Raw genomic sequence first — 26,284 nt, 5'->3', positions numbered from 1 at the left:
ATTATCTAAAATGCTTATGCAAATCATTTTTTTAAAGTTATTTTTACATTTTTATCCAATTTTTTAATCTGAAAATTAGTTGTCATATGTTGTTTCCAATACAACTGGCCATTAATTAACCATAAATATGATTAAAAAAGCCAAAAGTAATTTCGCACACATAATTAAAATTTTTTCAATTAATTATAATATTAAATACATCCGAAATTGACTTCATCATTCATTAAACAATATTTAAATTATAAAGATAAGATAGTTGGAATAGATGATCCATATAAAGAAATAAAAAATTATGTATTAGGTTTCTAAAAAATTAATCTAAAGTTTATGATCTTTTGTGATAAGACAAATTTTCATTACTTCTTTTTTAATGAATATAAATGTTTTCTTACCGAGTGGCATTCTAAGGCACATTTTAAAACGCGTCAATAATAAAAGTCGTATCTTCTTGTAATTTACTAGGTCACCTACTCATTACATATGTCGAAAGATGATTTTCATATTTTTTGTTTAGTAATTAATTTATTTTTAATCATATACTAATAACAATAGCAAATAAACACTTTCGACAGATATTATTACAAACAACTGAGATTTATTTTGAAAGCAATCTCCTCCATTTCGTATTCTACATTTTATTTTTCAGTTATTTGTAATAAGAAAAATAAATGATAAAAAAATGCGACGCAGGATTAATTTCGAAAGCTTAAAAAACCATTAAAGAGACCCATCCGCGTTTTTTTAGTATTTTGTGCCGTCGTTTAGTGAAATTTTTTTCATCAATTAATTTATAAGAATAATAATTATAATTGTTATAATAATAATAATTTTTAATAATCGGTTACTGGTCTAGGATCATGAGGAAACTATCAAAAGAGTAAAATAAACTAAAGAAAATTAATGTCTCAGTTTGCTTGCGTCGGAAAACAACTTTAGATATTGCAATAAATACAGTGTAGCAAAAGCACGGTATGCCCCGGCTAGGTTAGAATCTAGCTCTAATGTAAACAGCGGATGCATCATGTTTTCCATAACCAAGACGTTTGGCGTGCTTGTAGACCTCATTAGCTGCTGCGGCTAAAGGTAATGGTTGCTCTAATTGATCACTCATACCGAGGGAAAGTCTTAAATCTTTCTGCATATGTTGAAGTGGTAATTGAGTTGGGAATCCACCTTCAATGATAGCTAAAACAAAAGAATTTCATTAACACAAATTTCTTATTTCCATTACAACTACTTTAAGTGCTACAACATACCTTTTCCTTTATCTAATATCGCTGGGCATGCCAATGAAGTTAATTCAAGTACTTCAAGGACATCTTTTTGTTGAAGACCCGCACGATCTGCCAATGCCATACTCTCAGCGAGTCCAGCAAGAGTTACACCAGCCATCAGTTGCAGCACCAAATTCATTTTGGAAGCATTTCCTACTTCTCCTAGATAAAAGGTATTCTTGCCCATCGCTTCAAAGCACGAATGACATTCATCAAAAAGCGATTTGTCTCCCGCTGCGAGTATTACTAAAGTCCCTTCTTGAGCATGAGTTTTGCTACCTTGAACTTGAGCTTCAAGATAACGGCCACCTTTTGAATTGATTGCTTCAGCAATATCTTGAGATGTTTCTGCGTCAATTCCAGTCATCTCTACGTAGCCTTTGTTTGGTGTCATTTCTATCAAGACTCCACAATTACCAAATACCATCTGGAAATTAAATTTAAATTTATACATCACAATATAAAGCTAAAAGTTTAATTATATTAAATAATTGAAATATTTAATTTGACTTACATCTTTAGCAGCCTGTGGATCAGCAACACAAGAGAATGTAATATCTGCTGCCAACACAACGTCAGAAGGTGTTAGACCATGTTCAGCACCAGCCTTAATAAAGTCTGCACACTGCAAAAAAAAAATTAATTGTTTAATGATAAATATAAAAAATAGTGTTGCATGGAAAATTTCAAATATATTCCCGCGTTTACTTGATAATTAACGCCATCTGTAGATTTTTGACGAAACAATTTTTCTCGATCGGCAATTACTCATTTTAAATACGCAAGATGGCGTTAGTTTTCTAAGATTCCGCCATTTGTAAAATTAACCAAGTCACGTAACGCCAAAGATATGGCTTACAAAACGGCATGTTGACACTGCTTACGCCACATCATCAACTGTCGCCATTACTCCCTTTTTTAATGAACGCTTTCATCGTAAAAATCCGTAATTAACCATTTTCTTTATATTTTATTACATAATTTACTAGTTAAATAACTTAACTTTTTAATTATTAATAATGCACACTAGAAAAATAATATGATATAAATATTCTAGTTTGTAATCCACCTCATGGTTTCATGAATTTTACTGTAAATTAATGTTGATTTATTTATTATTTTTACAGGCAAGTATGAAGATAGTTGTATGTTGAAATGAAAAATTATCAGAATTGTTGATATATTATTGATGATAGGTGATGGAACCACCCCTTTTTCAATAATCAATTTTTTGTGTCTGTTATCATCAATTCACTATTATGTTGCTGAAAGCAGCTGGATAATTTTTTGTCGTGAACAAATGAACAAAACTTCACGTTATATATTATTTTACTATTTAAATATGGAAAAAATCAATGGATTTTTATTCTAGAATTGCTGAAGATAAATGGTTTTTTCAATAAAAAAAAACCCAATAAAAATTATCTACCATGATCATGAAGAATATTCTTGATTGTCTAATCATTTATTTACTGAAGCAATTCAAATTTTTTTCTTTAAACCAACATATAATTTTATATAACGGTAATTCCGATTAAATCTGTATAAATTTTTTACCATTTATCTGCAAAAATAGGTGTTTATCGTAGATAAACTACTTGGTATATAAGAAAAATGATGTTTATTGACATTTTTCTATCTTTAATTTTTTTTTTGTACTCTTGAGTAACTTTTTTGACCTAGAGACAGCTTTAGATGCATATAACATCTTACCACCATGTTATTATAACATGTCTCCATGCTATATAACAACTATAATAACATTCTTCAAGTACTAAATTAAACATCTTCAAGATGTTTTCATCAAATATTACTACATTTATTATATAAATACGTTAAAAATATTCTTTTAATCGTCCTCGAAATTCAGTAAAATGAATAAATCTAGATTTTGTCTTATCTCAGAATATTGACCTCAGTTCCCATTTCCATATCGTGGCATTTATAGTTTGTATTTTACATATTTTTAGAAATAGCTTCGTGAACGCATGGTTGTTTTTTTTTTGGTCATCAAAGTACGTAGATGAGTTCTACCAACATTTTGAGGTCGTTTAGAATGATATGTTCATTAAAAATGTAATTTCATTAGATGAATTAATTACATTTAGGAAACAACATATGGCACTCGTAGGCAATGGAGTGTGGGTATGTAAAGAGAGTTGGGAACGACATAACAGAAAATGTTCGTTGTATAGCTTGTACCAGGCAACTCGTGAGGAACCTTTATTTATTTCTCAACGTTGTTGCCACACTGGGCAATATTGATCGGCCTGTAGCTGAGTGCTCAACGAATGGCAACGCAGCCCGGATCCCAGCTGATTCAAGCTCTGCTTCGTTTTACCAAGACTGTGTGTTCTGTAGTGTGACTCCTATCCCTTCTTCCTGTCTAGTCTTCATTGCTTGTGATGCACTTACACAGTCTCATATCGAAATATCCGGAAACTTTCTATCACTCTTTACACTCAATACAATAAAATCCTTTCATCAGAAATCTTCATTTCACGTCTGACTTAGTTCAGACGTTTTTTATTTCTTTTTATCTTAACAAATAAATGGCACAGGAAATTATTTTTTAGCAAATTATTTGTTTCTTGGATAAATAAATAAATATATATGTACATGGTATGTATTGAAGTAATTGCTCTCTTCTTATGACCATGACCTCGTAGAGAGTAATGACTCAAACGACACTTTTATGACGGTTTCTTCTTTGAATATAAAAGTTCACTTTCATTATTTATTTCCTTGGAAAAGTCTATTTTATTTATGACTTTTTCTTAATAGATGCAAATTTTCATGCTCCATTCAACAAAAAATTATGAAAAAAATATTAATATAAAATATATCAATATAAAAATCTATATATCATTAATAATTGACGTAATTTATAATAAAGAATGTTGATTTATTTTATCATTCTTCATGATAAATAAAGAAAAAATATAAAATTCAAGTATTTACGTACGTTATCATAAACTGTATGATAATGACGATAATCATTAATGTTAGTAATTTTTTTTTTTAATGTTTAAATATTTATGAAAATACTAATGTTTATTTAATTAGTAATATTGTCTATCGTAACACGATTAAACAAAGAAGAAAATAATTACTAATTAAATTTATATCTTTTTGTAATTATAAATTTATGTTATAATTTAATAAAAATTTTATTTCAGTTTTAATTACACGGTATTTTTTACTTTAAATTTATTTAAAGTTTGAAAAATAGAAATTTTATCGTTTAAATGATCGAAGTGAGTTCTTCGAGGTTATAAAAGGATGCAAAAAAGATGCACAGTCTCATAAGTGAGAATTTTAATGATAAAATATTGAAGAGAAGAGAGTGTAAGACACAAAGGAAGACGCCAAGTTGCAAAGAATTTAGCAGCATAGTAACAATATATTATCTGTACAAGTATAATAATATGAAAGTGTGTGTTATATTTGCTTAGTATTTGAGTATCAAAGCCTCTCGTAGTCTTCAAAGTTTTCAGCATGACCATGGTTATTTGTCGAGCTGAGTGGTAGTGTATCTCTACAGTGTTGCCAGATGTTGAGAGAGCCGAGCAAGCAGCCATTGTTGCCATGTCCTTGGAGCAGAGCAACTACGAGCAACCACGAGGAGCTTCGGGGGAACGCTTGCCAGTCAATTTTAGTCTCGAGACGTGGTGGGTATTGAGATTGATTCAACAGACTTGGACTGACTAAGACGACTGACTTATATGAATATGAATCGGGTTGTTAATGTCATGTGACGAAAAAAAAAACATAACAGTGAAGAAATTTAATACTAAATATTGAAGAGCTAATAAAATAATAGTTTAGTAATTGTTCAATAAATTCAACTTTGAGAGAGAGAGAGAGAGGGGAAAAAATGTATTGTTTGAGTAAAAAGAAAATACCTTGATAATAAAATCAATGTATTAAAGAAAATATATCTATAAAAAAACATGTCAGAAACATGGATATTTATTGGTATGAGTGCGTTCTTCATAAGAGCGTGCAGATATCTAGCTAACGGTTAATAATTCGATATTTGGGACTGACGAAGAATTGAAAGGGTGAAAACGAGTCTTCTAATTTGTATATCTATAAAAGTTGAAGGCGTTTAGTGAGAGAAAGAGAGAGAGAAGAAAGACTGACAATTATTGAAGTGAAAAATATAACAGCCGGGCTGTATATCTTAAATAAATTAATCAATTGATTAATTGGAGCAATTCTTAACTACTAGAAGAGAGTGGTGGACTCTGCCGCAAGGGTTAGAGCCAGGAAATGGGACGTGAGCCGTGTTCAAAAAAACGACATCCCCTTTTCAACATCAGGAATGAAACTTCTAGCTTTTCTACCTCCTTCACAATGTTCTCTACTCGTATTCCTACTGCTGGTGACATTGAAAGTCTCCATCCTTGCAAAAATAGCCTCGGCCAATTTGGATGCAAGTCGAACAGCCGGCAATCTTGGCGAAGGACCCATTGTGTGTGCCTATGTCGGTTGCCAATGCGACAATTGGACATTTTATTGCAAAGGAAGAAATTTTCTAGGCTTAGGACTACCAGCACGTGCAAGAGATGTTGTGTTGATCAATGTAGGAGCAGCTACTTTGCCAGTAGCTGCCTTGGAAGTATCAACAAATCTCCGGAAACTCAGCTGGACATCAAGTGGAATAGAAAGATTGGAACCAGGTGTATTTACAGCAACTCCGCATTTAGAATATCTAGATTTAGGTGACAACAGGCTCATCTCTTTGCCAGAAAATGTTTTGGCACCACTTCGTCATCTAAAGTTCTTAAATTTTACTGGAAATCTATTGACAAATCTCTCACGTGCTACTTTCAAAGACCTGGAATCTTTAGAAACACTTTTGATTGCTCGTAACAATATAACTGTGCTTCCGTATCAAGCTTTTGTAATGTCTAAATATCTCAGCAATCTTGATATTTCTATCAATGGTATTAGATCCCTACAAGACTACACATTTAAACCAAATCAACAACTACGGTATCTCAACCTTTCTTTTAATCATCTTACTAATTTACCTAGCCGGCCTTTTTCAGGTCTTGGTAAACTACAACATCTAGACATGGCCGACAACGATATTCGCATTCTTCCACGTGGACTATTTGCTGAATTGAATAATCTTCAATTCTTAAACTTGGCTGGTAATCCTATTTCCAATTTAACACATTTATCTTTTCAAGGGCTGACTAATTTAATTCAACTTGATATTGGAAAAACGAACATTTTACATATACCTCATCATTTCTGGCGACTGATACCCAATTTGAGATCTTTAACAATTGATGAAACAAAGATCGAAGTGATAGAAAATGAAGACCTTATAGGTCTTGAAAAACTTGAAAATTTAACCATTACCAATGGAAGGCTCAGAGAGATCCATTCTAAAGCATTGGATCATTTAACATATTTACGTAATTTGGATCTTCGAAGAAACGATCTAACATTTTTACCAGCAAGTTTAGCTCATCTAACACGTCTAACACATCTTCATCTCCAAGGGAATCCTTGGGCTTGTGATTGCAGAATGTTCTGGTTCGTTAAATGGGCTGATACTAATGTTCATAGAACTGCATTTGAAAGTGGTCTACGTTGTGGGCATGAAATAGCCACAATAGACACTCTACAAATTCTTCGATACTTAAATTGTACACCACCTTCCCTTGCTCATACAACCCCAACGAAATTACATCGATTAAATAATTCTGTTCTATTGGAATGTGAGTTTAATGGAAATCCAGCACCATCTTTAACATGGGTTACACCTTCACTGGAAATATTTCATTGGAATCCTGATCCAGATTTTCCCGATGACTTTCATAACCATCCAGCTGATCATAGAATTGAAAATTCAATGAATCTTGGCAATAATGGCAGAATTCGCCTACTTGATAATGGTTCCTTGCTCATCACACATTTGCTCAGACAAGATGTTGGTCGTTACAAATGTTTTGCCATCAATCCAATAGATAATTATACAACTTATGTCAACGTCCATATGGATCCAATTACTTATCAACATATTAAAATGTTCAGCATTGCTGTTGGAGCAGCTAGCGCTACAATATTTCTCTTACTGACTCTTTTTGTTCAGTTTCTTCGTTATCTGTTTAATCGGCAAGTAGAATATTCCTTTCATCTTCAAAGTAATCCTTATTATAGACATCAATCATTTATTTTAGCATTTAAACTTTCATATTATCACGTTAACTAATTTTTCAATTATCTAATATTAGATATTCTAAATAACATCTCACTTGATAAATTATAAACGCATCATTTTTCTGACCTTTTAAAGTATTATAATCGATTTAATTTAATGTTGATACTATTTTTAATTTTTGTTGATGGCGATTGCTTTTAAAGCTTTAAATTAAATTAATTATTGATTTTTGAATGCCTAGTTGTGAATGTTAATTTATCTAAATTATTTGACATGAGTTATTAATTTTGTTATAAATACAATGTTTTTTTTGCAGGTGTGGCTGCTATCGATGGTGTTACTGTTGCAGGCGTGGTGTTACACCACGTGCAAAACAAATCTATCAAATGTTGGATAATATTGAACAATATAAAAGCCAACAGCTTGAAAGATTACGTGAAAATTACACTCAGCAGGTACATAGAATTAAAGATAACTGCGCCCAACAAGTTGAATGGATACGAGACAGCTATGAAGGGCAAATGAGGCACATCAGAGACATCCGTGATTATGGAACAAGTCATTTAACATCACTTAGAGATCAATATTATGAACAGGTACTTTCTAAACTAATTTATCAATTTATCATTAATACCCTTAAGATAATATTTCATTTTCAACAACATTTAAATTTTAAAAAATGTTGAATAATAATGAAATTAAAGTAAGCATGTAGACTAATAGAAATCCAAACAATTTGTTTGTTTGATAGGTTAAACGCGTTCGAGATTATTCAACAGGACAATTAAATTGGGTACGAGAGAATTATGTCTTCCAACGGAATAAAATTCGCAAGTTTAGTGCCCATCAAGTATTACGATTACGTGAAAGCTACAAATATCAGCAGCAAACATTGAGTAAAGTTTTGGAAAATTTGCCTAATTTATATTTCGACAATTGTCGTAGTGGTTCATGTGGAAAAAGTGACTCGGCAGCATTTGATCCAAGAGAAGTTAATCAAATACCGGAAATAGATTCTTATTTCAAAGTTAAAGTAAACGATATCGTAACTTGTAGCGCAAGCCTTGAGGATCTTAATAGTGAATATTATACTCCAACAGAATTCTCATCAGCAAGTCCTCATGGACTAGGTTTTGAGGGAATTCATATCAATTATATAGAAGACAGTCCACCGTTACCACTCGGCCCAATAGTAACTGCCAACACATCGAATGCAATCCTGCATAATATTGACGAGTGTAACAGTAATTCTACAGTAGTGAAGAGCTTCACTATAAGTCAACCGATTCACAGAGGTACCAGTGTTGAATTGCTGAATCGACAGAATCCAGAAAAGACAAATGAGAATTCTAGTCTTCTAGGCCCCAGTACTAGTATGCCTGAATTACCTCACGAGACCAGGCTCTAACTGGCCTAAATGTGATAATGATTATGATATTCTCAATTTCTTCTTTCATTCCTCTGTGATGTCGGTGCAAATCTTATCGTTTTTTTTTGTGCTCGGATTCATGTGCCTTTCACTAATCGCTTTGTATCGGTCAAGGTGAAAGTTATCGGTGACTCTTTTACAATATCTCTAAATCCTGAGGAAATTTTTACAATATCACTGGTGCTTGCACATGACACCGTACCTGACATAATATAACAAGTGATAATGAATAAAGATGTGTACAATAAATGAGATAAATTAAATTTAAAAAAGAAGTAATAAATAAAAATATAATTATTCAACTAAAGAAATTGTGAAGATTACATTGTGATGGTGTTTTAGATCATTTCAATTATCAATTATTGTTAAATTATTTATATTATTGACTTTGTTTAACGTATTTGAATCATTACTTTTATTCGTTTTATTTAATTAAAATATTATATTCAGAAGAACGTTCATGGAATGTAGTGCAAAACAATAAATCCACAACACTTGTACACGAATTAAAAGGGAGTTGAGTGTAAGCGTGATTTAATATCACTCAGGATATATCTGACTGATTGTTTTTTTTTTCTTTCATATCCAATCATGGATTTATATTACTAATATTCTTTTTTTTATCACGATCCGAGCCAACATACTCAGTCGGAAAAAAACTTTATTTGTGGTTTTGTATTAAATAATAAACCGCATCTTCTTTTCATCAACTCATCTGTTATTCTTCTAGATTGTAAGTTGTTGAAAGCATTAAATAATGTTTCTAAATTCTCTATAGATGTAGTGAAAAATATAGCAATAGAATACAAAAAAAAATGATGCATAAATAAAAAAAATATCATCAATAGAAATTAGTAAAAAAAAAAATGCTAATTATGAGTGTGTAATGAAAGTTTTCAGATGTGTTAATTATTTACTCTAACAATTGAAAATAAAGAGATTAAATTTATGAAAATTTTCAATTAAATTTACTGATAATTCACTATTGATATTTTCATTGTCTGGTACGGTGCCAAATTTTCATGATTTAGTAACGTCTTCCTCGGTAAATAGATTGAAAAAAAAAAAACAAAATCAATAAATAATTTTGTTTGAAATAGTACACTTTCCAATATTTTCTATTAACTGATATTTTCAAGTAAAATAATTCCTACAATATAACAAAAATAAATTTTGCTAAACCAAATCAATGAAAATAAATAATAATCATTTTCATCAACTTTTGTTTTAACATCATTTTAAATAATGTGATGATAAATTATTCATTAAGATTTATATTATATTACTTAATATTATTTTAATTAGTTGATAAATATTATGAAAATACAGTAATAATGATCATAATAAAAATAATAATAAGTTAGAATTGTGACAATGGAATGTTTGTCAATTAAAGGGACAACGCAGCCGCTCATACACTAGCTATTAATATTGAAAAAGTACAGAGAAAAATTGAGCGAAAAAGAATAAGAAATAAAAGTGAACGGAAAAAAAGAAAGAAAAAAAGAGAGACAGGAAATAATGTTTATGAGTTGAATAATCAACGGGTACTGAATTTTAATTTCAACCCTAATCTCAGATATGAATACAAGTATTTATTATCAAACTAAATGTTGATATTAGACTTTTGCTTGTATATTTTTTATAGATAATTGTTAATTTTGAATTTAAAGCACTGAGAATTGTAAATTGATATTTAGTTGATTAATTTATTTCTAGAAGATGTGCTTTGTTTTTTGAGGAGTGAAAATTACACAAAATATGCAAACAAATCTAAATAATTAGAAAAATTATGTAGATTATATACATATATATATATAAAAATATATATACATATTGGAGATTATCTCCTTTTCCATAATAATGTAATCGATAATATAAATAAAGTATATACGTATAAATGGGAAATTAAGATTATTTATTAATCTTACCCATATAAAAACGTTCGTTTTTAATTATTTAACCCTTTGAAGCATAACAATAAGAAGTTAAATCTTCTTACATATCATTTTTATTCATCACTAATCTGGTTGCTGGAGTTAAAAATAATTGCTTAGTCAAAAAATATAGGTGCTATATATGGTCTGTTATGTATAATGTTAAAAAATATACTCAATGTTGTGAATAAATGAATTAAAAAAAAAATATAAAAATATTTTTCATAGAATAAAATATATGTGTTTTGAATTCATGAAAAATGTTAAAGAAAAAGTTTCATATTTCAACGATAAATGTTTAGTAAATAATGATATTTTTTTTCAGATTTTCACATTAATAATAAATAATATGTCATGATAAAGTCAACTGTTTATTTAAATTTTTTAATATCTCATATAATGCATAAAAAATCATATAATATAAGTAAAAAAAAAATTAATTTATACAGGTTTTAATTGAAGAAAAATTGTGATATCTTGAAATATAGATTCTTTTAATTGAATGAATTTTAAAAATATATGCTTCAAAAGGTTAATTTGTTAAATAGCAAATGTATGTAATGAGTTAATGCATTAGTTAATTTTTTAATTTTCAATGTACTTAATCAGAAGACTAATATGGTCCATCATTTGTAAAACGAGTATCATTTTGTCAATGTATCACTTTGTGTAAATAAATTGAAAAAAAAAAAAAAATAAAAAAAATAAATGAATTGTAAATAAATAATCTATTCAGTTTTATCTGTTGTTTAATAATATTTTTTTCACTCTCTATTAGTAAATTAATTAACAATTCAATAGCGGTTATCGTGTAATTTACGATGTGCAAATAACATTGGACGGACTAACGAAAATGATTTAAAATTAAACTATGTAAGGTAAGCACGTGAATAACAGTATAACTCGTCATAGGGCAAATGATAGCTGAGTGTATTTTTAAATTACGTAAGTGGTCTTTAAGTGTGACAAGACACCGCGGTCTTGCTCGACTTATTCTGTACCCTAGATTTATCAATTCTCAACTTTCCTACCTTAGACTTCACTCTCAACACTTTTTGTAATAAAGTTTTCATATGTAAATAATTATAATTGTTTAATAATTATTAAGAACCCTAACTATGATTAAAATGCATGAAAAACAACAGACATTAAACTGACCGAAGGAATTTAAATTTAAAAAATTGGCGGTAATTTATGATTATACTCAACGCTAAACATATGCTAATCGTTATTTAATTATTTTTTAATTAAATAAATTAAGTTAAATGCTTAATGTTACTTTAAAAATGCTTTTCAAAATTAACTTAAAGAAATGGAAATATAAGTTAAACAATCTAATGTTTAATGGTGGACGTAAACTGTTTTATGTTCGCTATTATATTAGTATATTTACAGAGTTTCCTCTGTAATTTATAAATAATTATTATAACTACATATAAGTACATACCTTTTCTTGAGTTCTGTTCCAAACAATAACGCTATGACCACTGTTGATTAGATTTTTCACGATACCGCTGCCCATGATTCCGAGCCCAAGAAAACCGAACTTTAAATTTGACGGCATTATGTTTTTCTCTTTCAGGGTTTGAGATAGTGTTTCCACGTCTAGGGGAGGAGTTACCTTTTAAAGTAAATCAAGTTTTTAGTTATCAGAAAAAATTTTTATATAATTAAAATAAACATTACTGTATAAATTATTTTTATAGTTTAAACTAACAATTACGTGTTTTTCATTATTTACAAATGACTATCTACGCAAATGGTCAATAAATGAAAAAAAAAAAAAAAATTGAAATTCAGAATTATGATGAAATATATTGTTATATTGAAAAAGCTAAAAACAAATGAATAATATTTTTTGTCATTTATTGTTATTGAAAACTAGTTGATGAATGTAGTCGTCATGAAAGCAATCGATAAATAAATTAAATTAATGTATTTAATAAATATTGCATTCTGTTAAAATATATGAATATACCGGACAAACGTGCATTAGCAAGATCATGCGCACTAGATTCGCGATTTAATATCCTTGTGTGGAGATTGTGAATAAACCGAATTTATTGATATTATTTATGAAATATTATAAAAATAAATATTCTTTCATCAACAAACTACTGTTAAACAATATTATCGTTTTAGTAATAGATAGCAATAAATAAATACAACTATAATAAATTAGACAATTGTTGAGATAGAATTTCTTTTTTGCAATTTAATTAATGAAAAGAAATAAAAAATATTTAAAAATATAAAAAAATGTTCCAATAGTGATTTTAAATTATTAATAGTAAGATTATTGAAATAATTAATTATGCTATAAGATTAATTAATAAAAACTGAGACGTTTAAAAACAAAAATAAAAAACAAATTCAAAGATACTTACAGGTCTTGCTATATTGGCAGGTCTATTAAGGAGTGTTGATCCTGATTTTCTCGGAGGACTGGGAGAATGATTTAATGTTGGACTTACGCTACCAACGCGATTGCTAGCACTATTACTTGTACTGGATTCTCGACGTTGTTTTTTCGCAGGACGACGTTCAGCACTATTGTCCACTCTTTTTGTCTTTGGAGTAGGCTCCTACGATAATTTAGTTTATATAATATACTAACTCATGAGATATAAAGATCTCTTGATTTGGAGTATTTTTTTCTTATCGATGATTAATCATTTGAAAATTATCACTTTTATTTACCTTTCGTGGTTTTGTAATTTTTGGACTCTTCTTTTCAGATGTTTCTTCTTCTTTTAGTCTATCAAAAACGGAGTTTGTGTCAGAGACATCATTGGTTGGAACCTATTAAATATGTGTGTATTAATATATGCAATATATTCGTATGCAAAATGCAATGTAATATAAAATGATGTCGAAAACTTTAAATTGATATTTACCCTCACTTCTCCGTTAGCAATATATTCTTCAATAGCTTCTACTGCCTCTTTAAATTGCCCAGTTTTACTAGATTTCACTAATGTGTCCTTGTACTCATGGTATGGTTTGATGTGTGATTCTTCGATCCAAGCACTGATAATTGAAAAAAATTAGAATTATTTTATAAATAAATCTACTTTTATGCTAATGACTACAATAACATAGAAGTTAATTTAAAATCGGTGTACACTTACTAGTTACTAGTTCCGTAGAAAAATATCCATTGCACAGGATTTTTCTTTGCATTGGCTGGTTTTTTAGAGTCAGGATTTGGTGCTTCAACCTTTAGAAATGAACATTAAATACAAGATAATATAAACAATTATTCCATAAAATCAACAGAAAAAGATCTTTTATTTAATTAATTCACTCCGGTAAATTATTTTTTAGGTAAAAAATTATTTTAATTGAATTCAAAACACTTTCGAGGTTATAATTTCATCCACCTGCGCGCCAATTTGAATTCGAACAACGGGTGTGGCGGGAGTGACTAGCGACGCGGGAAAATAATTCGACTTCCTTGTAGTTGTCAACAAATGGATATTTCCAGAGTCCAGTGTCGATTATAATGCAGTTGGAGTTTAAGTTAGTTTTTACGCTAAAAACCACATATGTTCCCGCCAAAACGGATGCGTCCGAAGAAAGCATGATGCGTGGCGCGCATTACGCATAAAATGCAGGCTAACCGTTAGTAGAGACTTGGAACTTACCCGGCCAGGCCATGGTGGAAATCCTTTCATTTTCGCCCTAAAATCATTCCAAATAATTCACATTAACTTCTAATTTATAATCACTGATAACAAAATGATATTTAATTGATAAATACACACCATACGAGATCTCCTAGTTTATATCCTTCCGACATTTTTACAGCAGATAAACTCTCTTTAACGTTCAGCAGGCAACTGACTGGCAGCTTCAGCGTCGTGTATGATTACACCGTGATCTAAACTTGACTTATCCCCACCACTTACTACGTGAGTCATTCAATTGTTGAAAGTAATAACAGTTTATTTTAAAAATTAATTAAATATAAATAATAAAGTTATTATAATGTTGAAGATTAAGAATATGGAATCTTAATTTTCTAATAAATAAATAAAAAAATAATTAATTACTGAAGTTAGATAAATGTATGCATAATTTTGTATTTTATTCTCAAAAGTCACTTCCGGTAGCGCTGCTGACAAAGTGACGCTAGAAAAATGGCTGATACCACAGAGAAATCTAATATCTTGTCTTGAAATCGAAAAATTACCACATTCATAATTAATTTATTTATTCAGGTTTTATTAATTATGATTCATATATTTTTATTAATAAAAAAATCTTGAAATATTAGTTAAAACTTCTTACTAATAATTGAGGTTATAAAATGCAAATTAATTTTTTTTAGTGAAAATGAAATCTATAAAATTAAAGCGGGAGAGTATGCGACGAAAAGAAAAATAGAAAAGGATCGAGATATAGAATGTCCACGTGATAATGCACGCATACCTATAAGTTATGTGTACAATTAGGTACAATGTGAAATGTTATTTTCCGTCATCCGAAACATTTGGTTAGACACACTTTTACGATAGTTTCACCAGCTGTCAGCCATCGATTGTAAGGACATTTTGTTACACTTGAAAATACACATTAACAAAATTCTATTTTTTTCTATTCAATATTACATTGTTGAAATAAACTGATTATACAGAGCTTTAATCACTACTGGCCACAAAATGGTATGTTTATAATAAGATTCTTTACTATCATGACATTGTTGAATTTCTATTTTATAAGTTTCTAAAAAAGTGTTTTCAATTTATCATATATTTGTTTATTCAACAGCTTCTAATTAATTACAAGATTACTTTTATATTTTCAATAGTTAATTAAATTCAAATTGATCACTGATGTTTAAATCTGCTTTACTAAATGTCTATATGAAGTATAAATAAACAACTTCTTTAAAAAATAACAAAATATGCTATTTTACAACAATTATAATGTTCTAAATAGGAAAGCATTCAGGGATTAATATTTTTTCTATTTTTTCATTGAACAAATACTTGATGCCGTAAGTACAAGTATTCAATTTTTTTGAAAAAATCCAAGATTAACTTTAATAATGTTGGAAATTAATGTTCAAAAAAGTTGTATACATGTCACCCTCTTGAACTTATGACAGCCCAAAATATTGATTATAATATTCAAGGTTTTAACGAAGGTCATGGGATTTATTTAATTATGGTTTATGAACATGTTAAAGTGATTAAAAAAAAATAAAGATTGGATTACAATTTCGTAAAGTCCCAATAAAAACAGATTATTAATACTAAAGATTTATTTTTTACAGTCACAACTAAACACTGATGGTGCCCATAATGGCACGTCGATGTCTGGAGAAACTCCGGTTTCAACAGCCCAGGTGCATGAAGAACCTCGTCCAGGTCATTCTGGTTCTCATACAATAGTTAGATCACCGCCACCAACGGTACGTAATTAATTTACTGCAATCTGTAGTATTTTATAATTTTATAAACAGAATAATATTATAATAATAATTGATATTTATTGATACAGATTACTGTTGAAGAATTAGCACCTCCGAAACCTGATTTTTCAGCACCTCCACCATATGAGTTGGCAACTAAATTGCCTAGTTATGAAGAAGTACAAAGAGAAAAAACGTTGCAAGGAGAAACAACACCTCATCCACAAATTCACCTAGTATGTGTCAAAATAATAATCAATTAAATTAATCTTGATCATTTCAATGACCTAGGATAGAGAGAAATATGGAATTTAAAATAACCTAATGCCTAATGATGTTCCAAATTTGCAGGGTGGTATTTCTGCTCCCCAGCCGCTGACTATTTTGGCTATAGATCCCAGTGCTACAGAAGGAGATGCTGAAAGTGGATTACTCGGAACAGATTTTACATTTTTCACAGCATTTTTACGTAAGTATAAAAAAAAATAAACTTCTGACGTATTATAGATTTTTACTATAGGATAAATTTATTACATAACATCTCGACTTGTTAACACAATAATTTTGTGGACAAAATAGTACTTGTTTTTACATTTAAACAATTTGAAAAATACAAGTATAGAATGCCTACAAAAAAAATTTAATATAAAATTAAAAATAATTGAAATGTTTCAGTGGCATTGTTCTTTAATTGGATCGGATTCCTTTTATCAATGTGTTTCTGTCACACAATTGCTGCTCGGTACGGAGCACTCGCCGGATTCGGATTATCTCTTACCAAATGGACATTAATAGTGAAACATTCTACAGATTTGGCATCACGAGCTAATTTCTGGCTATGGTGGCTCATTATGGCTCTTGGTAATTATTCATCGTAGCTATGCCGTTTTGTATTATAATTTTATTTGACTCTCAACATATCATTAATGATTGTTTAATCATTTTAACAGGTATTCTTATTTGCATACGTGCAATCACTCAGTACTTGAATATCAAACGTGGATGGAAATTATTATCTGGCAGTGCTCAAGAACGTCTGCTCTTTTTTTATTAAAAAAAGGCTAAAATTGAATTTGGAAATAATTGATAATAGAGCATTTTGGCATTTCTATTTGGGATCGTATATTGCACGATATAATATAAAATCACATATAAACAATGTTACTTTATATAGATTGTCTACAATTACTGTATAAACTAGACGCAGAAAAGTCGTAAAAACAGATCAATTCAGATTCAAATACTAAGAAGAAAGAGAAAAAAAATTAAAAACCGGTTTTAAGAAACTAAATGTAACGATCCAGTAAGTGTAATTCCTAAATGATTGGATTAAGACTTACATAATGATAATGATAATTTTTAAAAAATACGTTACATTTTTGCTTTAAAAATGCGTGCAATATTCAAATTATATAATTGTTAAACATTTTCGTTTTTTATTGAGTGATTTTTACAATATATATATGCATCATAGTAAACACTTTAAGACTTACTGCACGCGATATTTATGCTCACCGTTTGATATAATAAATAATTTCAAAAAAATAAAAAAACAATGACAATTATCCAATCAGAATGCGAAATATATTTACAATAGCTTCAAAATATTAAAAGTATAATTATAATATGTCTAAAAATCATAAGACTATTACCTTGTATTTAAAATGTCTTTTTTTAATCAAATTATCATTATTATAATGATAAAATTATTGGGTATAAAGTAATTTTATTTTTATTATAAAAAAAATATGTATTTTATTTATATTTATGTACGACTTTTTTTTTTACCTATTAGAAAGTCCACAGATTATTTTAATTTTAAATTTCGTTAAAATGATTAAAATAAAAATTTAGTATCAAAGTAATGAATGTAAAAAGTCATAATACAGTCACAGGTGACATTTTATAGTTTTTACATTTCAAAATAAAATAATACAGTTTTCATTTTGAACAAGTCAAAATAAAATATCAAAACATGTATGAAGTTTTTTCAAAAATTTCAAATACATTATTATTTAATATAAATAATAAATTATTCTTGTAGAAACTATTTAAATAATGTGTGAATTGTTAAAAATTTTTGTCAGGAAAAATATATTCAATAAACAAATTGAAAAAATACGTTAACTGAATCATTTGCATATTAATGTTTATCCATATTACGTTTTTTTATAAAGCTCAATAGCGTAGAATTTATAAAAATGCATGTGTATATAAGGCGCACCTTGCGTAAGTCAGCCATTTTGTATGTTTATATGTATGTATATTGTATATATAGCTGATTTTCCTACCGTGAGCTAAAGTCATTTTACAACGCGCATATATAACGCTCTTTATACCCATATAAATAAAAAAAAATAGCTTGTAAGCAGTAGCAAGCATGATTCATGGTGCAGTTATGTATCTTACCTGATTGTCATTACTAATGATAACTCCAAAAACAAATTAAACAAATTTGTTATTCTAATTTGTCATTAAAAAGTCTCTATTAATGTGATAATCTTACATATGAGTTAAATTTTAATAATGACAAGTGTCGTTTGTGATAGTAATAATAGTGCAACTATTGTTTCTATATTTTATAAATGACTTCTTTATTATTTAAATAGTATTAAAATACTTATCTTCCATGTTACAATAATAATATTAATAAAAAGTTATTCATTTATAATACAAATACGATTAAAACAGTGACATTTGATACTTAAATCAATGCAACTAGATCATAATTAAAATATTATAGTAATATATCAAATATATATATATATATATATACATATATATTTTACCAGATCATAAATATTTTATATTATTAAAAACTATCAAAAATGATGGCTGATGAACAATTCTCACTAGTGTGGAATAGTTTTCCATCCAATTTATCATCTGGATTATACTCATTATTAACTGATGAACATTTGGTGGATGTTACTCTGGCTGCTGAAGGGAAAATTTTAAGAGCACACAAATTAGTTTTATCTATTTGTAGTACATTTTTCAGAGATTTATTTAAGGTAATTATGTTTAAGATAATAATTGATTAACATTTATAACAAATACCTTACAATTGTTTTGCCATTGATACCATGTGACTTGATGATTGTTTTGATTCTTATTACGCAGGGGAATACGTGTAAACATCCCATAGTGATATTAAAAGATGTTAATTATCGAGATTTATCAGCGATGCTACACTTTATGTACCAGGGAGAAGTAAATATAAAACAAGAAGATATTGCAAGTTTTCTAAAAGTTGCTGAAACTTTACAAATTAAAGGATTAACAAAAGATAAAACTGAGGTGAGCATCAATAACGTATGATAAAAATATTTACTCTGTTATAAAAGTTTGTAAACACAAAAACTTGGATTATTTTGGAAATGTCATTCGTATTCAAAATTATTCATTACAAAATTCAAAACAATACAGTTGTTTTTAGTTATTATTTTTTTCTGGTAATTTAAAAAATGTATTTTAAAGTTTCATAATACTCTTTCGAAATTGTTTAGCTATAAAAATATAAATGATTAATATAAACCACTGGAAAATTTCTCTTTGAATGACAATAAATAAAATAGTTAAAACATGATTTAAATGTTTCCATTCTCTAATTGTATAGAATAATACTGATAATCATCAGTTTTCTTATGGGTTGTTTGCAAAAAAGAACAATCGAAAGTTATTAACTCGAAAATATACAGTTAGAAAACAGTTACAATTTTATGTTCTGCGGGTTTTATCTCTGGATATTATAGAATTTTTATTCCTAGAATACAGGCGTGCTCCAAAAATGATAAATATTCAAGTAGTTTATGTGCTCTGTAATTATTAATAAACATTATTTTAAAAATTTAAATTAGTAAAAACATTTTATTTCTTATCATTTCAGAACAAAAACCGGCCAGAAGATACTTCAACACGAATAGAAAACCTAAGTTCTACAGAAGACGACAATACAAATCATAGTGAATCAATTCCACCAGAATCTACAGAGAAATTTGACCTGCTTTCGAAAGCTGTTGAGCGATCGGAATTAGATGACAGTTCTCTTCATCAAAATAATTCAACAACAGACCATCCCGATGAAATTACATCTCCAAGTATCATTACATCTGAAAGTGATAATAATTACAAGCAAGAATCAACTGTTAAACCTATGCCATTTGACTTTAACGAAGATGATGATCCTCACATAGATGAAATAAATAATACCGTTGAACCACTTGATTTTACTGCAGATACTCGTCAAATTAATAAAGCTAATGACAGACTCTACAATTATACATATGGCGTTGGTTGTTCTACGTCGTCAGCAGGAGTAAATAGTTTAGAAGATCCATCGATACAATCATCATTACCATCTTCTGAGATTACGTCTTTCCAAACAGATTATTTTGAAGAGCCACCAGGTAAATTGAAAGCTTTATTTTTGATTAAGTAATAAGTTAAGGATTAAAGTTTGACAGAAATATTATTTCAATACTATTGTTTGTAGAAAAACTGTATATTAACTTTGATTTTTTATATTATTATCATAGTTTTTGTTGAATAAATATTCTTTAAATATTTATAATCATAAAAATCAATCTATTCATTGTTTAGACTCATAGTAAGCTGGAAAAAATTGAATTTAATCATTTTTATGACAGACTTCATTGAAATTGGAATGAAGCAGAAATTAAATAGGAAAGTTGAAAATTATCGAGCGATTTTATCAAAATATTTATTACATTTAGATATAAAAAATAGGATAAGACAATAATAAATGATTATTGATTCTAGGTGCTATTGATAACAATGTAAATTATGTAAAAGATTTGCCATTCGATTCTTCCAATCAATCAAAAGTAGCGAAGGGCCGGAGAACTGTTAAAGGTATTCAACACAGTGCATTACCATTGGAAACAACGTTACGTGTCGTTTCTGAGCTTGGACCCACGATTCGAGTAGAAAAGGGAAAAGTTGTTCGTATGTACTCATGTCCTTGGTGTTTAAGACATTTCACCCGTAAAGAAAATCTTAAACTTCATGTACGTTATATCCATGGACCTCTTGAAAGCCTTACCTGCAAACTCTGTGGCAACAAATACAAAAACAGTAATAGTCTTCGTGTTCACTCGTATCTCTACCACAACACTAAGAGAAACAAGCACAGCAAGTCTTCGTTAGTTATGAATAATGTTTAATATATAATTTAAAAATAATCTTGTATTATTGTTTAATACTTTATTATAGTTGAGTATTATATTATTGTTATAACTTTGTATCAAACTTTATTATATAAATATCGTTATACTCTTTTGTCATCTGATGGTTTTACTCCATTTTAATATTCAGAGAATATGATTACTCATAACAAAAAAAAACGGAAACTGTAGCGATAGTTTGATAAGCCATCAAGGATGATTTATTCATCATTTTTTGTTCATACATTGTTTCTTAAAAACCGTCATATTAAATAGTTAAAATTTGTTATTAAGATTTGTTTATACTTTTTTTATGTTTAAGTCTACTTATTGTTATAAAAAGATTATTGAATAATTATTATTATTGTGAGTTTTTTTTTTTCAAACTTATTTTTTAAAAATGTCGTGGTTATTTCAATATGGAAGAAGTGAAAAATTTCCAACAATTTACGAATCAAAAAAAACTTGGGTAACCATTGATTACGATGAAGTCATTATATTTTTCATTTTTTCTACATTAGCTATTATTTTTTTGTCGATAGTTCCTGGCTATGGAAAAAGGGTAATTTATCAATACTCATATCATACAATTTGTAAAAAAATAAAAAAAGATAAAATGATTATTTAAAATAATCTTTATCTTAAAATCACTTTTAGAGTCTTCATGTTGGCATAAAAGCTTTTTTCAGCATATCTATTGGCTTCTCATTATTCCGTAAGCGAAAATAATATTAAACTCTTTATAAATATGTTAAATTAATCCTAAATTACTCGATATATTTAATTTATGGGACGTTTAATGAAAATAGTTGTGAATTATGGTCAAGAATGGGAAGTTGGCCAGATAGAAACGTCAACTCCTTACCGTGCGGGTGAAAAAAGTGAAATTCAAGCACAAATTAAAATCAAAATTGGATTACGATCGATAAATATAACTTTAAAAGGCTTCGGTGAAAGAGGAACTCCACTTGAAAAGGAAATCATAAATTATAATGAAAGATTTTCATGGACTTGGGATCAAGGAACTTTTGGCTTTGGTCCAAGTGGTGAGTAAAACATTCATTCATTATGATTTTACCATCTAGGTATGTACTTTTATTTACATAATTATGATAAAAATAATAATTATCAATAAAGTGAGATACTTATATTTGTCAATACAGAAATCTAATTTTTTTTACTTCATGACTGTTGATGAATTAAACAAAATTATTATGTTTATAAACAGCTGGCCTTTTGCAAAGAAGTCTTAGGGAAGCACAACGAAAAGGATTGCCTATTCCTATCATCTGGATTGTTGATCTTCTTTCAATTGACGGTGAAGGCATTAGGTTTGGTAGATATTACAGAACAACTGGATGGTATTGTCACATTTTACTTTGGGCTGCAGTACCTGCCTGGATTTTAGCAAATATTTTTTTGCAATCTGTCGGAAGATATGCAGCATATTTTACAGGATTGATAGGAATTCTTGAAATCACTAGCTGTATTATTTGGATGAACGTACGTAATCCTAATCCTCTAGCAATTCACTTTAATGATAAACTTATTGAGATGCATTATGGACCAACATTTTGGCTGGCCGCAACGACAGGTGATCGTTTCCTTTTATAAAAACTTCAAATTAAATTTGTTTTTTTTTCTTCAACATATTGAACTGTTTAAGTTAATTATTAATAATAATTAATAATAAATTCTTAGGTATTTTATGTCTATTACTATCTTTAATATTATTAATTTTGGATCTTAGACATCCTAATTTACTCGCTATATTCCTTGGCATTGATATTTTAAATCAATATGACGAATTTTTAATTCGTAAGTAAACATATTAATAATGAAAAATGTCAAAAATAAATTAATGAAACAAGTTTTTTAAATGATCATTTTTATAGGTGCAACCGAATTAGATCATACAAAAGATAAATGTAAAAAATATGAAACAATAGAATTAGGAAAAAAAAAATCTGATGAAAATTTGGAATCTGATGCAGCAGTGGTTGGTTGCTTTCTTCAATATCACACACTCAAAATCTAAATCATTCTATTATATTTCTATAATTAATTGATAATGAATATTATGTATGAATAATTATCTCATTACTGTTACAGATACTTTTAAAACGTCGGACTGCAATTAAATGTGCTCAAAAAGATTTTCTCCGAAAGCCAACTTTGTCTATGACATTCCACAACATTGACAATGAGCGGCCTGAATATGTTAATCAATATGGACCAGGGTATTTGAATTATTTGTTTAATTTAGTGGTGATATTTTTATAATTATTTTTACTAAAAATATTTTTATACTCCAGGCCATCGTTTCCGGACGGTAAGAAAGACGTATTAAGACCACAAATTCCCAAGAGAAAGTAAAAGTGTCATAAAAAAGCGTTGCATAATTATGGTTTGATGAAATTTAACTTTTGTAGAAAGTTTCAATGTGTGATTCTTTTTATTATTGACAATAATCAATAGACATACGTCTAATTTTCAGATTCAATTTTTTCTTTACTATCACTGCGCGACGAAGACTTATCAGTATTACTTTCGGATCTTTCTCTAGACTCTTTTTCAGATTTTTTATCTTTGCTTGATTTCTTTTCACTCTTATCCCTGTCGCTTTTGTCGCGATCTTCCTTTTTACCATTACTTTCTGATTTATCTTTGCTGTGTCTATCTTTTTCTTTGTCTTTATCCCTAGATTTCTCTGAGTATTTAGATTTTGAAGATCTAGATTTTGATTTGGATCTTGAACGCCTAGATTTAGACTTCGACCGTTTGCTTCGTGATCGTGAACGACTTCGACGTCGAGGTGACCTTTTCTTTCGATCTTTTGATCGAGATCGTGAACGTCGAGACCGAGACCTTCTTGATCGTGATCTTGAACGATGACGAGCACGAGAACTGCTTCTTCGACGAGATGGAGATTTACGTCGGCGTTCTTTAGAGCGAGATCGTTTAGAACGCGATCTTGACCGTCGTCGATGACGAGAGCGTGATCTTCTATGACGTGAACGCGAACGTTTTCGAGATCTTGATCGTCGACTACGACCTCGTGAACGAGATCTAGATTTTCTACTCCTTGATCCACTTCGACTACGTTTATCTTTTGACAACATTCCAATCATTGGATCAATTGCTGCAGATATTAAATTGTGAGCTTCTTTCACTCTTGACATTGCCTCTTCGATTTCTTTTTGTGCTGCTTCATTACTCTTTGCTTCAGGTTTGGCTATTGCTTGAGTGGAATGATAAAGTTTGATTGGTTTATCAGCAAGCATTTTTCCGTTTAACATTAAAGCAGTTACAACTTGTGTTTGCTCTGTGAGTTCAATTAGAGCATAATGATCAGTATCTGAGTCTCTTGTACATAAACGTAAATACTTAATCTCAACATTATTATTGGAAAAAAATTCCAATAGATGATCTACTGATACTGAATCATCCAAATTAGCAACGATTAACGTTCGTCGAATTTCTTCAATACGTCTGCTATCTAAATGACCAGGAAGATTTGGATAAGGCGGCAATCCATTGGATTCTAGTTTTGGATCCGATGTCGTGATAACATGATTTGGAGGAATACCTTCAATAGAATTGACTACGTTTGCTGGCAATTTTGGTTCTGATGGATATAAACCTGGAAAAGATTAATCAATATTATAAAAAATATATTAAATGAAATTTTTAAAAGCTAGTGATTTGAAATATAATAAAAATATTATAATAATATAAAAATATAGTTTCTCATAACGTAATATCAATTGATTACATAAGATATCTAATAAAAAAAACTACTGTGAATTTCTTTTGTTATTCATTAAAAACTCAGAAACAATTAATGTAAAATTATGATCATTTAACTTGAAGAATGATAATTATTATGATGTAAAAATATATGTCGATTATTAATCAAGTCTGTTACTCTAAAAATATCAATATCTGCAATATATTAATTTTAATGATGTATTAAATAAAAAAATTAACAATGAAAAAAATTGTTTAAACATAATTAGAATGAATATTGTTATCACCTGGTACAACTGTTCCATTATTAGTAAGCTCTAGAGCTCTTTGTTCATCAGGAATATCCCCATTTTGATATGGAATAACAATAAGTGCCCGGTCAATGAAAACAGTGTTTGTCATGTGTTGAGCAACAGCAACACTACCTTGATCATGGAATTTGATATAACAAATTCGTGATTGAACTGGTACTGCAACATCTCTTATTGTAGGATATAATCTAATATCTTCTATTTTTCCCAAATAACCAAAAAGCGTTTGCATTTGATCTTTTGTTGCTTGTGGAGCAATGTTCGTCACTTGAACAACTTTTGTTGTGCCGACCGCCATTTCACCGATATGGTTCGATGCACAAATAGGTTAGAATCGTAAATAGACAAATATTCACAAATATTCGTTTAATTATGATAGGAGTAAATACATTTTGATATTTAAAAATGTTTAATGATTTATTTACGTCAACAGTTCATTAACCATTGAATGTAAATTACTTGCATTTTATATTATATCTACATGATAATAATTCCAACTGCAAAACGTTTTATCGACATAACTAAACATAACACAGTGCGTGCATTGCACTGAATCACCACAAATAACTTTAATTATCCATAAAAGTAATTAAAATAATCTGTTTGCGTGTATTTTACTCAAGTAATAACGATTTACAGATAAAAAAACGTCCGCGTTGGTTTAATTACGCTTCCTGTAATCCACTATGGCTATGGAAATGTATCAAAACTAATTTACTATAGGTATCGTGGTATACTAAATTCACTCCAACACATGTAAGATGGTCTTCGAAAAACATCATCCACCCCCTACATAA

The 26,284-nt window shown here is 28.9% G+C and overlaps 6 protein-coding genes across 6 annotated transcripts; 4 read left to right on the top strand and 2 right to left on the bottom strand.

Moving 5' to 3' along the window:
• Positions 1-80: 80 nt before the first annotated feature.
• Ndf (Nucleosome-destabilizing factor) lies at positions 81-14,703 on the bottom strand. The gene is made up of 10 exons (XM_035078571.1): positions 14,589-14,703; positions 14,469-14,505; positions 13,953-14,041; positions 13,719-13,851; positions 13,522-13,623; positions 13,209-13,406; positions 12,269-12,442; positions 1,789-1,899; positions 1,257-1,701; positions 81-1,185 (listed from the first exon to the last, which is right to left on the bottom strand). The coding sequence occupies exons 1-10, from the start codon at positions 14,621-14,623 to the stop codon at positions 986-988; spliced, it is 1,524 nt and encodes a 507-aa protein (XP_034934462.1). The 5' UTR covers positions 14,624-14,703; the 3' UTR covers positions 81-985.
• On the top strand, positions 4,908-9,700 carry LOC118064133 (leucine-rich repeat and immunoglobulin-like domain-containing nogo receptor-interacting protein 1-B). The gene is made up of 3 exons (XM_035078563.1): positions 4,908-7,409; positions 7,772-8,051; positions 8,207-9,700. Exons 1-3 carry the CDS (start codon positions 5,602-5,604, stop codon positions 8,861-8,863), a joined length of 2,745 nt encoding a protein of 914 aa, XP_034934454.1. The 5' UTR covers positions 4,908-5,601; the 3' UTR covers positions 8,864-9,700.
• Positions 14,704-15,078: 375 nt separating the features above from the next.
• Ndfip (Nedd4 family interacting protein) lies at positions 15,079-17,953 on the top strand. Its single transcript, XM_035096597.1, has 6 exons — positions 15,079-15,488; positions 16,103-16,240; positions 16,330-16,476; positions 16,592-16,709; positions 16,916-17,101; positions 17,191-17,953. Exons 1-6 carry the CDS (start codon positions 15,486-15,488, stop codon positions 17,292-17,294), a joined length of 696 nt encoding a protein of 231 aa, XP_034952488.1. The 5' UTR covers positions 15,079-15,485; the 3' UTR covers positions 17,295-17,953.
• A 436-nt stretch (positions 17,954-18,389) lies between these two features.
• On the top strand, positions 18,390-21,443 carry LOC118063748 (zinc finger and BTB domain-containing protein 44-like). The gene is made up of 4 exons (XM_035077905.1): positions 18,390-19,254; positions 19,364-19,540; positions 20,130-20,649; positions 21,023-21,443. Exons 1-4 carry the CDS (start codon positions 19,069-19,071, stop codon positions 21,424-21,426), a joined length of 1,287 nt encoding a protein of 428 aa, XP_034933796.1. The 5' UTR covers positions 18,390-19,068; the 3' UTR covers positions 21,427-21,443.
• Positions 21,444-21,793: 350 nt separating this feature from the next.
• On the top strand, positions 21,794-23,864 carry LOC118063773 (dual oxidase maturation factor 1-like). Its single transcript, XM_035077935.1, has 8 exons — positions 21,794-21,988; positions 22,084-22,141; positions 22,236-22,472; positions 22,655-23,020; positions 23,128-23,244; positions 23,322-23,425; positions 23,539-23,666; positions 23,742-23,864. The coding sequence occupies exons 1-8, from the start codon at positions 21,827-21,829 to the stop codon at positions 23,800-23,802; spliced, it is 1,233 nt and encodes a 410-aa protein (XP_034933826.1). The 5' UTR covers positions 21,794-21,826; the 3' UTR covers positions 23,803-23,864.
• Positions 23,298-26,258, bottom strand: Srp54 (splicing regulatory protein 54). Its single transcript, XM_035077892.1, has 2 exons — positions 25,464-26,258; positions 23,298-25,069 (listed from the first exon to the last, which is right to left on the bottom strand). Exons 1-2 carry the CDS (start codon positions 25,783-25,785, stop codon positions 23,913-23,915), a joined length of 1,479 nt encoding a protein of 492 aa, XP_034933783.1. The 5' UTR covers positions 25,786-26,258; the 3' UTR covers positions 23,298-23,912.
• Between the last annotated feature and the right edge of the window lie 26 nt (positions 26,259-26,284).

Source organism: Chelonus insularis, unplaced genomic scaffold (assembly GCF_013357705.1).
Source record: "Chelonus insularis isolate UGA/USDA-ARS -01 unplaced genomic scaffold, ASM1335770v1 contig_116_pilon, whole genome shotgun sequence".
Classification (NCBI taxonomy): domain Eukaryota; kingdom Metazoa; phylum Arthropoda; class Insecta; order Hymenoptera; family Braconidae; genus Chelonus; species Chelonus insularis.
This window is presented reverse-complemented; position numbering and strand designations above follow the sequence as displayed.